Genomic DNA, 14,584 nt, shown 5'->3' with positions numbered 1-14,584 from the left:
TTCAATGTTGAGAGATTTTTAATAATCTGCAGACCTTTTACCAATAAGGGTTGGGTTAAGTAGAATTTGGTCACCATATTTAATTTTGTAAATATGGGTAGCATTCACGCAGCATCGTAATTTATTGGCAATCATAGTATCTGCCTTATTGCACTTACTATAGAAAAGTTGTTTAAGTCTGAGTAAATTATGTTGTACTCTACACAATTTAAGTGTACGAATATGAGTTTTAATATCGTTGAGACAATGACCTTTTCCAGCTGGCGTAACTCAGTGAGCTTGAGAGAGGGTAAGGTCTAAGGACTTTCTAGTGTGAGCCTCTTTTTTTTTTATTTTTTTTTTTTTATTTTTTTTAAATAAATAGGATCAAATATTACTACAGAAATGTGGCTTGTACCATCAATAGAAACTAACGCCTAGATTTAGAGTTTTGTCGGTAACGACCCGCGTAGCTAACGCATGCTTTTTCCCCCCCGCACCTTTTAAATGCCGCTGGTATTTAGAGTTCACAGAATGGCTGCGTTAGGCTCCAAAAAGGGAGCGTAGAGCATAATTTACCGCCACTGCAACTCTCAATACCAGCGGTGCTTACGGACGCGGCCAGCTTCAAAAACGTGCTCGTGCACGATTCCCCCATGGGAAACAATGGGGCAGTTTGAGCTGAAAAAAAACCTAACACCTGCAAAAAAGCAGCGTTAAGCTCCTAACGCAGCCCCATTGTTTCCTATGGGGAAACACTTCCTAAGTCTGCACCTAACACTCTAACATGTACCCCGTGTCTAAACACCCCTAACCTTACACTTATTAACCCCTAATCTGCCGCCCCCGCTATCGCTGACACCTGCATATTTTTTTTTAACCCCCTAATCTGCCGTTCCCTACACCGCCGCAACCTACGTTATCCCTATGTACCCCTAATCTGCTGCCCCTAACACCGCCGACCCCTATATTATATTTATTAACCCCTAATCTGCCGCCCCCAACGTCGCCTCCACCTACCTACAATAATTAACCCCTAATCTGCCGACCGGACCTCACCGCTACTATAATAAATGTATTAACCCCTAATCCGCCTCACTAACCCTATAATAAATAGTATGAACCCCTAATCTGCCCTCCCTAACATCGCTGACACCTAACTTCAAGTATTAACCCCTAATCTGCCGACCGGACCTCACCGCTACTCTATAAAATTTATTAACCCCTAAAGCTAAGTCTAACCCTAACATTAACACCCCCCTAAATTAAATATAATTTAAATCTAACGAAATAAATTAACTCTTATTAAATAAATTATTCCTATTTAAAGCACTTACCTGTAAAATAAACCCTAATATAGCTACAATATAAATAATAATTATATTGTAGCTATTTTAGGATTAATATTTATTTTACAGGCAACTTTGTAATTATTTTAACCAGGTACAATAGCTATTAAATAGTTAAGAACTATTTAATAGCTACCTACTTAAAATAATTAAAAAATTACCTGTAAAATAAATCCTAACCTAAGTTACAATTAAACCTAACACTACACTATCAATAAATTAATTAAATACAATACCTACAAATAAATACAATTAAATAAACTAACTAAAGTACAAAAAATAAAAAAACTGTTACAAAAAATAAAAAAATATTTACAAACATTAGAAAAATATTACAACAATTTTAAGCTAATTACACCTACTCTAAGCCCCCTAATAAAATAACAAAGCCCCCCAAAATAAAAAAATGCCCTACCCTATTCTAAAAATAAAATAGAAAAGCTCTTTTACCTTACCAGTCCTTAAAAGGGCCCTTTGCGGGGCATGCCCCAAAGAATTCAGCTCTTTTGCCTGTAAAAAAAAAAAAAACATACAATACCCCCCCCCAACATTACAACCCACCACATTACAATTCCATCAGCCAATCAGAATTGTCCTACCTTAATTCCGATTGGCTGATAGAATCCTATCAGCCAATCGGAATTCGAGGGACTCCATCTTTTTTTTTTACAGGCAAAAGAGCTGAATTCTTTGGGGCATGCCCCGCAAAGGGCCCTTTTAAGGGCTGGTAAGGTAAAAGAGCTTTTCTATTTTATTTTTAGAATAGGGTAGGGCATTTTTTTTATTTTGGGGAGCTTTGTTATTTTATTAGGGGGCTTAGAGTAGGTGTAGTAGGTGTAATTAGTTTAAAATTGTTGTAATATTTTTCTAATGTTTGTAAATATTTTTTTTATTTTTTGTAACTTGGTTCTTTTTTATTTTTTGTACTTTAGTTAGTTTATTTCATTGTAGTTATTTGTAGGTATTGTATTTAATTAATTTATTGATCGTGTAGTGTTAGGTTTAATTGTAGGTATTTTATTTAATTAATGTAATGATAGTGTAGTGTTAGGTTTAATTTTAACTTAGGTTAGGATTTATTTTACAGGTAATTTTGTAATTATTTTAAGTAGGTAGGTATTAAATAGTTATTAACTATTTAATAGCTATTGTACCTGGTTAAAATAATTACAAAGTTGCCTGTAAAATAAATATTAATCCTAAAATAGCTACAATATAATTATAATTTATATTGTAGCTATATTAGGGTTTATTTTACAGGTAAGTATTTAGCTTTAAATAGGAATAATTTATTTAATAAGAGTTAATTTATTTCGTTAGATTTAAATTATATTTAACTTAGGGGGGTGTTAGTGTTAGGGTTAGACTTAGCTTTAGGGGTTAATAAATTTAATAGAGTAGCGGTGAGGTCCGGTCGGCAGATTAGGGGTTAATAAATGTAGGTAGGTGGAGGCGACGTTGGGGGCGGCAGATTAGGGGTTAATAAATATAATATAGGGGTCGGCGGTGTTAGGGGCAGCAGATTAGGGGTACATAGGGATAATGTAAGTGGCGGCGGTGTGCGGTCGGCAGATTAGGGGTTAAAAAAATTTAATAGAGTGGCGGCGATGTGGGGGGGCCTCCGTTTAGGGGTACATAGGTAGTTTATGGGTGTTAGTGTACTTTAGAGCACAGTAGTTAAGAGCTTCATGAACCGGCGTTAGCCCAGAAAGCTCTTAACTCCTGACCTTTTGCTGCGGCTGGAGTTTTGTCGTTAGATTTCTAACGCTCACTTCAGCCACGACTCTAAATACCGGCGTTAGAAAGATCCCATTGAAAAGATAGGATACGCAATTGACGTAAGGGGGATCTGCGGTATGGAAAAGTCAGGGCTGGAAAGTGAGCGTTAGACCCTTACCTACATGACTCTAAATACCAGCGGTAGCCCAAAACCAGCGTTAGGAGCCTCTAACGCTGGTTTTGACGGCTAACGCCAAACTCTAAATCTAGGCCTAAGAATCTGTAGCATGTGTAAACAGGACAGAATGTATTATTTTTCAGATAATCAGCAGCATTATATGCGAGTCAGTGTAAGTGGGCAGGGTATAAGCCTAGATAAGCGATGCCAAGTAATTAGTACTTTGTTACCTCTACATCAGAAAGACAGTGAAACTGAAGGGATGATAGACACTTTGAAGGCTGATCATATATTTAAAAAACCTAATGAACAAATAACATATAACATGAAAATGGATATCTTGTCTCAAGCGACTAGTAGTAACAAAAATAGAACAATACAATATACATTCAGGCTAATGGCAATAAATAAGCAAGGCATTATATTACACCTGTTTCAGACATATTGTGGGTCCTTAGGGAAAGGAATCAATTTTCACAATCAACCCGGTTCTGAATTCCAACCTTTTGAGGTAAGGAAGGGAAGCTGTCTTGGTCGCTTTATTCTTTGATCATTGGGGTTCCATTCAGGGGCTTATGCACTTAGTTTAGGATTGGATGTCGCTGGGGTAGGAGGCGCCGCAGTTTGAAGACCCCATGAGGTAAGTAGGGCAAGTCTCTGAAAAAGAGTGGTAAAATTATAGGTTTGGTTGTCTTTGGTGACTTGGAGTTTTACAGGAAAGTCCCATCTATATTTTATTTTAGCAGACCTCAAAGCAGTAGTAACTGGTGAGTGTAATTTTCACTTCTGCAGGGTAAGAAAAGAGCGAGAGAGTTGTCTTCACAAGAAGATGCTGGGAAAAGGTGCGGGGATTATGACCCACTCAGATGCACTGAGTTGCAAACGGAGATGACACTAGATTGCAGTGTAGTGGGTCCTTTATTATTATCATCCGGTATTTGTAGAGCGCCAACAGATTCCGCAGGGCTGTAAACATAGTCGGTATACAGGATAGATTTTGTAGGGATCAAGTGAGTAGAGGGCCCTGCCTAGAGTTTCACTGTTGTAGTTGGCTCTTATGAAGGTGATCTGCAAACAGCTGGGCTCATAGGCTTACATTCTAAGGGGTTCAAGGGGAAAGCAATGGAGTTAGGAAAGGTTAGTGTTGGTTGTATGCATCCCTGAATAGTAGAGTGTTTTTTTTGTTTGTTTGTTTTTGGGGAGCGCTTGAAGCTGTTAAAACTAGGGGAGAGTCTTGTGGAGCGAGGCAGGGAGTCCCACACGATGGGGGCCAGTCTGGAGAAGTCCTGTAAATAGTAATGTGAGGATGTAACATGAGAGGAGGAGATCCTGAGCTGATCGAAGGGGACGGGTGGGAGAGTATCTGGAGACAAGTTCTGAAATGTAGGGGGGAGCAGTGCAGTTGAGAGCTTTGCATGTCAGAGTGAGGATTTTGTGTTTATTCATAGAGGCAAGAGGAAGCCAGTGAAGGTATTGGCAGAGAGGTGCAGCAGATGAAGAGCGACGAGTAAGGAAGATGAGCCTGGCAGAGGCATTCATAATGGATTGTAAAGGAGCTATGCGGCAGCTAGGTAGACCAGAGAGGACGGAGTTGCAGTAGTCAAGGCGGGAAAGGATGAGAGAGTGGATTAAAATCTTAGTTATATCTTGTGTAAGGAAATGTCTAATTTTAGAGATAGTTTTTAAGCTGGAAGCGGCAGGCTTTAGCCAAGGACTGAATGTGGGGAGTGAAGGAAAGATCTGAGTCAAGTGTGACCCCAAGACATTGGGCATGCGGGGTGGGGGTAATGATGGGATTATCAACAGTTATAGAAATTTTGGGGGTGAAGACATTGGAAGAAGGGGGGAAAAATAAGGAGTTTAGTTTTTGGAGAGATTTAGCTTAAGGTATATGAGAAAGGCAGTTAGTGACACGGGTTAGTAAGGAAGGAGGTAGGTCTGGTGCAGAGAGGTAGATTTGGGTGTCATTGGCATACAAATGATATTGAAACCCATGGGACTTTATTAAACCTAATGATGACGTGTAGATTGAAAAGAGAAGGGGACCAAGGACAGAGCCATGAGGTACCCCAACAGAAAGTGGTAACGGGGCAGAGGATGCTCCGGAGAAGGCTACACTAAATGTACGGTTAGTCAGATAGGAAGAGAACCACGAGAGAGCTGTGTCACAGATGCCGAAGGATTGGAGGGTTTGGAGCAGAAGAGGGTGGTCAACAGTGTCAAATGCTGCAGATAGGTAAAGGAGGATAAGCAGAGAGAAATGGCCTTTGGATTTTGCTGTAAGTAGGTTGTTGGTAACCTTGACAATTGCTTTCTCTGTAGAGTGATGGGGACGAAGTCCAGATTGCAGTGGGTCAAGAAGAGAGTTTAGCGTAAGGAAATGGGATAGACGTGCGTATACTAGCTTTTCGAGGAGCTTAGAGGCAAGAGGGAGTAGGGAGATAGGGCGGTAGTTGGATCGAGGGAAGGTTTTTTGAGGATAGGTGTGCCCAGTGCATGTTTTAGAAATGAGGGAAATATACCAGTGCTGAGGGAGAGGTTTAAAATGTGTGTGAGTATGGGGGTGAGGGTAGAAGAGAGGGAGGAGAGTAGCTGTTGGAGTCGAGGGGACAGGTAGTGAGGTGGGAGGACAGTCTAAGGGCAGAAACGTTGTCCTCGTTAACAGGTGCAAAAGAGCTGCGTTTTTGGATATTTGGGTTTTGGATGATTATGAGCTTTTAAAGGGGTGGGAGATTGGTAGTATGTTGAGAGCTGATTTCACTTCTGATGGAGTCAATTTTGTTATTGAAGTGGCTGGCACAATCTTGAGCTGAGAGAGAGGTTGTATTAGGAGGTGGGGGTGGGCGGAGAAGAGTATTGGAACGTGGAGAACATACGTTTTGGGTTAGAGGAAAGAGTAGAGATGAGATTAGAGAAGTATTGTTGCTTATAAAGATTAAGGACAGAATAGGAGTTCAGGATGAACTTGTAGTGAAGAAAGTCGGCTGAACTCCGAGATTTCCTCTAGTGTCGCTCAGCAGTATGGGAACATCTGCGTAGGTACCGTGTCAGAGTATGCCAGGGCTGAGGATGAGAGTGTGGTTTCTGGTTGGAGGGGCCAGATTGTCAATGACCGATGTAAGGGTGGAGTTATACTAGCAGATTGGTCAGGAAAAGGAGGTGATGGATGAGAGGAGAGGTTTGAGAGAGCTAGCGAGCTGTTGCAGATCTAATGACTTAGTGCTTCTGTGAAGTTTGGTGTGAGGGGTAGAGGGAGGGGGAGTTGTAGGTAGGGAAGTGATGTTGCAAGTTAGGAGATGATGGTCAGACAGAGGAAAAGGGGAGTTTGGTAAATTTGAGAGAGTGCATCGATAGGTGAAAGTCAGATCAAGGGAATTGCTATCTTTGTTAGTGGGAGAGTCAGTACATTGTGACAGGCCAAATAAGGAAGTGAGTTCAAGAAGTTGTTTTGCAGATGAGGCAGTGGGATTGTCAAGAGGGGTGTTGATGTCGCCAAGAATGAGGACAGGGGTGTCTGAGGAAAGGAAATAAGGAAGCCAGGCAGCAAAGTGATCTAAAAATTGAGTTAGGGGCAGTATATGACTGCAAAACGTATAGAGAGGGGAGAGAATAAACAAATTTGGTGTGCTTCAAATGAAGAAAATGTGAGTGAAGAGAAGGGCTGTATTTGTTGAAAGGTGCAACGAGAGGAAAGTAGAATACCAACTTCACCTCCTTGTCTATTGCCAGACCTAGGAGTGTGGCTGAAATGGAGACCCCCATGTGACAGTACAGCAGTGGATGCTGTGTCTGAAGCAGAGAGCCAGGTTTCTGTGAGAGCCAGAAGGTTAAGAGAGTGGGAGATAAGAGATCATGGATAGAAGTGAGCTTGTTGCAAACAGAGCGAGAGTTCCAGAGTGCACAAGTGAAGGGGGAGGTGGTTTTAGATGTAAGAGGAATGCGATTAAGGTTACCAGAGTTTTGTTTATGAAATCTATTGAAAGACACACAAGGATGTGAAAGGCTAGGAAGTTGTGAGGGACCAGGATTAGGGGAGATGTCGCCAGCAGCTAATATGAGGGAGAGTGACATGAGATAAGAAGCAGATTTGCAGTAATGAGACTGTTGTTTGGCTGAAGTGCAGGGGGGAGAGAGAGTGTTTAGGAATAGGTAAAGTTCATGAGTACAAAAGTAAGGTGAGTATAAGAGAGATGGGCTAATGAACAGTTCAGGTGGAGAAGGAGTAATTGAGTAATGTAGTTTGTTATAGAGACAAGAGGTAGCAAAAAGGAGTGTGAAGATATTGAGCATTATTATGAAAGTGGGAACCAAGTAAACGCATAAGGCACAGTATTACAGCAGCACTTGCAAAAGGATACAATGAGATACATAAAACACAGTATTACAAGAGTACTTGCCTTGTCTTGCCCAATCCTTGTTCAACTCTTGTATAATTCTTAAAATTAGTGCCTCACTTATAAAATGTTCACTTTGAAAATGTGAACATATGCTATTGTTAAAAAGTACACTGCATTTGTTTCTCAACCGCAGTCCTCAAGTACCCACAACAGACCATGTTTTCATTATAGCTGATCAAGTGTGCAGGTTAATTAATCAGCAGATGGGTGAGAACAGGTTGGTAACCATGGTGTTGCTGATCAGCTGATTACTTCACCTGTGCACTAGTTCAGCTATAATGAAAACCTGGCCTGTTGGGGGTACTTGAGGACGGCAGTAGAGAAAGGCATAATAAACCATAGATGTGTTGGGCAAAATGTGTCCCCTTACTGGGAAAAATTCCACCTGTGGAAGACAACTGTAAGCCCAGATGAAAGACCCAGATCTATGTGGAATAACAAAATGGTGTGTGTGTGGCCTGCTAAGGTAGTGCAAACAGGGCATCCAAGAAGTTCTCACAGAATCACTAAAAATGTAGACCAAAGGGCTATGTCTTTGCATCTGGACTGTCCTCCTGCAGAGAGTCAAAGCATCAACTACCTTCAGGCCACAACCCCAGACGTTACTGAAGAGAGGTCCGGAACTCTGCCTCAACGTGAATAGGTTGCAAACTAAAGGCTTTGCCAGTGTTGCTAGGTATGTAGCACTCGGTAACCTGTTCAGTTGACACTTTTCACAATCCAAGCACTATATTAGGGAGCCGGGGAGATCATCCACGGTGTCAACCCATAGGGAGCACGTCTCTCTGCAAGGGTGGCTACTTCACGCAGACCGTTATATGGCGCTGCAATGGCCCACGTATCCCTCACACTCAATGGGGCATCCTCATTAGATGATGCCTCCAGACAGGTCAGTTATGGAGTGATCCACTCTGGGCTGTGGTTGGCGCCAGCGGTAAGTATGCCACAGTGGCCGCTGCTGCTTTAGCGAGAAGTAGGCCTCAAGCAGTCACTGTGCAGACAGAGGTTTTAAAAAAAAAAAAAAAAAAAAAAGTGCAATGGAAATCAGGGAGAATAGAAATATACAAAATGATGCTAGAAATGTGGAACTCTGTCGACTCGCATTGAGATTTATGTGGAATACTATTTTGTCTTTCCTTTCATTCCTTCACTAACCCCTTTATCCTTTTCTTTTCCCCCAATACCCCGCCCCCCTTCTGCTGGCTTTCACGTGACAAAATATCCATAAAAATTAAATTGTCACGAGACTGTTTTCATTTTTATTCATCTTTATTTGTTTATCACACATTTTCAATTGTTATTGTTACTAAGTTATATACACATCATTTTCCTTTTCTCGTAACTGACACTTTATTTACATTAAAGAACTAGAAGAAGAAAAGGAAAAACTGAGTTGTGTTGTGCAAAGGACTGTAAGCTTCGGACTTTGATTTTCCATAATTCATGTTTCATATATGTTCATAATCATACTCAACCATATTCAAGGATATAAGACGTTGCAAAACAATATGGTCAAATATGTGAAAAGTGTAGCATTCTGCATGTCGCTTTGTACTTTTGTTGATTGTAAATCTGTGTACATCACTGGCTTCTGCTATATTCCGGAGCCTGTTTATATAACAAGCATTCAAATTGCTTCAGTAGATGAACACTATTTATATAATATTAGGATTCCACTGAGCAGAGCCGACATTAAACACCTCTACTCGCCATGCAAGTTGGCTCTGCCCCCTTCTTTATTATTATTATTATTATTATTATTATTATTATTATTAAAATTCCCCTGTAATAAGTTAAAAAAAATAATCTCTATCTCTGGCAGTAACTCAGTCTTTGCTAAATAACCCCTCCCTCAGGGCAGTCTGGCTCCTCCTCAGGGTCCTCTTATGTAAAAGGAGTCTGGCCATATGCGGGCGTAATGTTAAAGCTTAGTCCACCTATTATCCTAGAGGACACTGAAGAGGAGTCTAACTGCATTGGGGAATTATCTGAAAACCCTGTTGCTCATGAAAGATTGCGCACATCTACAAACTTTATTTTTTATTATAGTGTAATTTTAGTATTTAAAGATTTTGTATTTCATTTTTTAAAGTGATATCCTTTGCTTTGGGGGAGTTAATACTTGGGAGCGGTTGTGATTTAGGGTGCTTAAGATAGGGGGTATTTCTTTAGAAAGGAGGATAACTTTTAAAGGAGGGGATTTTTAGAGGGGTCCATTAAGGGTTAATTATGCTGTAGGTAGTCACAGTTTTGGTTAATTGTGGTTTTGTGCTAAGGGGCTGTGTTAGGGTTAATTGCAGTTGGGAGCTAATGAGTTAATTTGTTTCTGGCTGAAACACAGGGTCTGTCATAGGGCCTTGCAGTTAGGCATAGTTGCCATCAATGGGTCTGCAGTTGACTTGCAGTTGGGGGTCTAGGAAGTCATGGTTATATTTATTGACAGAAGAATAGGTTCCTAATTGTAGGGGATATAACACAGGCACCAGTGCTATAGTACTTTGGCCAGTGCTGTTTTTATTCATCTCTTATGTCAGCAGCCCAAGTATGTTCTGGTCCCTATAAAAGAAGCTGCTGCACAAAAAAACTGTGAATGCTACTTTTTGAATAGCAGCTAATTTTTAGTTTACATCTTCAATAATAATAATAGTAGCATTTAAGCATGATGCAGCACGCCCTAGTGGGATAATACAGTAAAAAAAAAAAATAAGCCTCAATATATATTGCCATTTTTAAGGTTTATCAGGAAAATAACTTGTACTTTAATAAAACCTTTATCATAGGAAAAATATGTAAGGAACAATTGTTAATGTGTGGAAGGTCATGTCTCTTTAAATAGTAATAATTACTGCCAAATTCAGTTTTATATAAATAACTTTTACATAATGTCTATAAAAAAAATTTCTACTGTGCAGAGTGATGGAGCATGGGAACGCGTAGTAGCAGCAGTGCAGGAGGTGGGGGAGCTCCTGGAGATTCTCCTGAAGGTTCCAGAAGCAGTTTAGGGTCTCAAGGACCACAGGACGATGATGAGGAGGAGAACGTTGACCTGGCGCAGGTACTGGCGTATCTTCTGCGCAGGTAACCACTTCCCTGACCTGTCACAGTTGCTGATTTGGACTGTACTTCTATAAAGGATAGCCTTTTTCTCAACTTCTATTCCAGTTTACAGCTTATCTTCAATGATGTCCACTCAAAACACCTTGTCACATTTTGCAAAGCTTACCAGCTATAGGCATTTTGAAAATCAAATATTTTTGTTTCAAAAATTCTGTATGTGAGCTGTATTTTCAGGCATATTCTAATGATCAGTCAGTAGTATCTAACAACTCTCCAGTTGCATTCTGGCTTGTGTGCAGCATTAAAGTATAACTCAGAAGCTCCTTATGATGCAAGTCAGAGCTGTCCTTCACCAGTCTAAGTCACTACAACATGTCACAATGAAAGATCGTGAGTCGTTTCTAGTATTACTCACTGAAACAGTGTCAAGTGGGCTGAGGCAATGTCACTAGTAACATAGCAGACTGAAGCCTAGAACATAAGGCTGGCGATTTCTATTTTGTTTCACTGCAATGCATCAAACAGAACTCGACTAAATTGAAAAATGCTTATTCCTTACCATTCTAGAAATCCAATGCATGGTTGTGTCAATCATTAGTTTTACCTGTAGTTTTTGAAATTGCATGATTTTAGAAGTATACATCTGTTCTAAAAAAAAGTGTGTTTATTTTTCTCAATGTCTGTATTCAGATAGAGAAGAAGCACCTTCATTTTTCCCTGATTCCTTGCATGTATTAATAATATCTTATATTTTTCAGAATAAAATATATTTGCTTTTGTTAAATGGTCCCCACAGATCTAACAAACATTAAATTACTTTTAGATCTTTCTTCTTGAATCAACAATGTATGTTACTTTTTAACTAAACGCTTTAGCATTTCTTTACAAAAGGAAAAAAAATTACTAGTGATTTCTATTCACTTATGGATTTCCCTATCAGTGAACTGATATATCCAGTATGACCCCATATGTCAGAAATATTGCGCCCATTAATTTACACTTCTAAATCTATCTCCTACTGCTTCCCTTTTTGCAATCACACCCAACAAATACAGTAACCCTTTTCCAAGCTGTGTGTATGGGTTTTATACTGATACCTAGTACCCTCTCTGTCCCATCAGAGGGCAAGTGCGCCTTGTACAGGGTGGGAGCCCTGCCAGTTTACACCTGGTCCAGTCTCTGTCCGATTCTGACGATGACAACGACAGTGCTTGGGAGGGCTGTCTGGGGGACCGCTACAGCCCCCCTGGTGAGTAATATCTTCATTCACACTGTTTACAGGTCCACCCCCCCAAGCAAGTGCATGTAGTTTATTGTACCCTTATTTACTTGGATTTACTTTCCCAGATATTATAAAAATGTACCCTCAAGCAGATAGTAGGTAAAGTGTTTACCATTCATATGGTACCTACGCACTAAACAGTCTTTCTAGATAATTATAGAAAATGTTTTTCTTCCACAAACTGAGCCCTTATGTAACTGTACCTTATTAGTGGATGCTCACTATGGTTTGTTTGTTTGTTTTTAAGATAACATCTGTGATACACATTTTATATTATGTCTTGGGGCTTTTCACTGAGTTTTCTAGGAAGACCTTTCATAAAGGGTGCACTGTTCCTGTATTTATTTTTATTTTTGGTAGGTGGGTATGAAATTCCTGGGTCATTTTAGTTAGACATAAGTTGTCTTGAGTGGGTTGTTTTGTCTTTTATCTATAATATGGAAAGATTATATCTGACAGCTTTATATTTTTTTTTTTTCTCTTACAGTTGATCCAACACCAGACACTGCTGTTCTAGATCAGAACCAGATCAGAACTCAGGTTCTGCTAGCATCAGGGAGACTTGGAACACAGAATGAGCAGAGCATAACGCGCTTGCTTCTAGAGGTGTGACATCCTAACATACATATATCAGGGCCAAAACTACCATTGGTGCAAATGCTGGGGGGCATAGTAGCCAGTATACAGAGGCATGTGTGGTCAATATCTGTGTATAGATACCCACATTATTATACAGTACAGCATGTTCACTATTAGTGTGTGTGTATATATATATATATATATATATATATATATATATATATATATATATATATATATATATACACACACACACACATTATTATTATTATTCCTATTGCTTATTACTGCTACTTTGGGGGGACAAAACACTTTTTGCACCAGGGCCCTCTGCTGATTATGTCTGCTACTGATGTACATTACATCTGAAACTGTAGTTGACAGGTCATATGCACTTCACATAATATACACACTCATTATACATGTGGTACTGAATGAGTGATCGATGCACCTCATAGATGGCCATGCTACTGTACATGTAAAACTATTAAACATTCATTATGTAACGTCCATTTTATTGTCTCTAGTTATATCTCCTAGTTTTGTTTTTTTATTGTTTATTGGATTTTTTTTTTTTCTTTAAGAGGGAGAGAGGAAGATGTAGATTTTCCCCTGGTGAACGATCCCGGGTAACATCTAAGTAAGTGTGGAAAAGGTTCTGTAATTGTGCTTGATATATCTTAATTAAATGTAATGTGTTTCTCTTTCCTTGTAGCTTCCTACCAAACCATGTGTGTGCCACAGACTCGTACTCCCAGAAGGCTTTTTGTGGCGTGTACTCCCCTGACGGAACAATCTTTATGTCAGCCTGCCAGGGTACATTGTATATCGCTCTTCTGGGTTTTCTATAATTCTGAGCCTGCTTACTTTTCTTGACTTGAAATGACATTGACTCCTTAATGACACAGACATACCCTGTACATTGTGCACCCTTAAGTGTTTTTGGCCCTGTAATAGCGCAGTTCTCACCAAGAGTGTTGATACGCTCTATTACAACATGCCCAACCCCTTCAACAGAAAAACTGTGTTTACTCTTTTTAAATCGTGACAACAAAAACTACCCAAATGACCCTGATCAAAAGTTTACATACCCTGGTGATTTTAGCCTGATAACATGCACACAAGTTGACACTTGTTGTCATTATGATTTAAAAAGCGTAAACGCAGTTGATTGATAATAAATGGCTTCAGCCAAAGACTAACCATGAGTGAAAGTAAAGTTTTTGTTTTATCATTCATATTCTCTGAAAAATGGCCAAGAAATCATAAACTCTGCCAGGGTACAGTTACGAGCACAACTGTGTATGTGTGTATATATGTGTGTGTGTTGCCCGGTGCACTACCATAGAATAGACAACCCAAATAAACTGAAAATCCGGACCTGATGCTGATCCTAACTGATTCCCAAATAATGTAGGCTTATGATCAGATATATACCCCCCCCCCTTTGAAAATAATCACATTTTGTTGCTTTGCAGCCTCAAATGAAGACGGACACATTTTGTTGTTTATCCAGTTGTAATTACTCGGTGCAACTTATAACATCTAAGTGAAAGATATAACGCCAACATGTCAGGCAAAAATAAAGACAATTCAAAAACAGAATCACTGACTTGGAAAAAGGATCACCCCCTTGTGTCAGTATTTTGTTGAACCGCCTTTAGTCTGTTGGGATATGTCTCTACTAACTTTGCACATCTAGACTTTGCAATATTTGCCCACTCTTCTTTGCAGAACTGTTCCAGTTCCGTTATATTTGATGGTGACCATTTGTGGACTGCAGTCTTCAAGTCATGCCACAGATATTCAATGGGGTTTAAGTCTGGGCTCTGTCTAGGCCATGCAAGGACATTCACCTTTTTCTCCTTCAACCACTGTGTGGTTATTTTTGCTGTGTGCTTTGAGTCATTGTCATGTTGGAAGGTAAACCTTCTTCCCATTGACAACTTCCTCTCAGAGGGCAGCAGATTTTCCTCAAGAATTTGACAGTATTTTTCCCCATCCATTATTCCTATCCTGAAAATGTGCTCCAGTGCCTACTGCA

At 39.8% G+C, this 14,584-nt stretch overlaps 1 protein-coding gene across 1 annotated transcript in view; it reads left to right on the top strand.

The window, feature by feature from the left end:
• Nucleotides 1–14,584, top strand: part of LOC128644513 (DDB1- and CUL4-associated factor 11-like) — a gene marked incomplete at its 3' end in the record, with an annotated part of 165,635 nt that overhangs the window by 17,160 nt on the left and 133,891 nt on the right. Inside the window, exons 2-6 of the mRNA XM_053697097.1 lie at nt 10,535–10,700; nt 11,801–11,928; nt 12,449–12,567; nt 13,125–13,180; nt 13,256–13,356. Coding sequence (XP_053553072.1) covers nt 10,546–10,700; nt 11,801–11,928; nt 12,449–12,567; nt 13,125–13,180; nt 13,256–13,356 — 559 coding nt within the window. The remainder of the gene's footprint in view (nt 1–10,534; nt 10,701–11,800; nt 11,929–12,448; nt 12,568–13,124; nt 13,181–13,255; nt 13,357–14,584) is intronic.

This window comes from Bombina bombina, unplaced genomic scaffold (genome assembly GCF_027579735.1).
Source record: "Bombina bombina isolate aBomBom1 unplaced genomic scaffold, aBomBom1.pri scaffold_798, whole genome shotgun sequence".
Lineage (NCBI taxonomy): Eukaryota > Metazoa > Chordata > Amphibia > Anura > Bombinatoridae > Bombina > Bombina bombina.
Note: the sequence above shows the minus strand (reverse complement) of the source record. Positions and strands in the feature narration are given on the sequence as shown.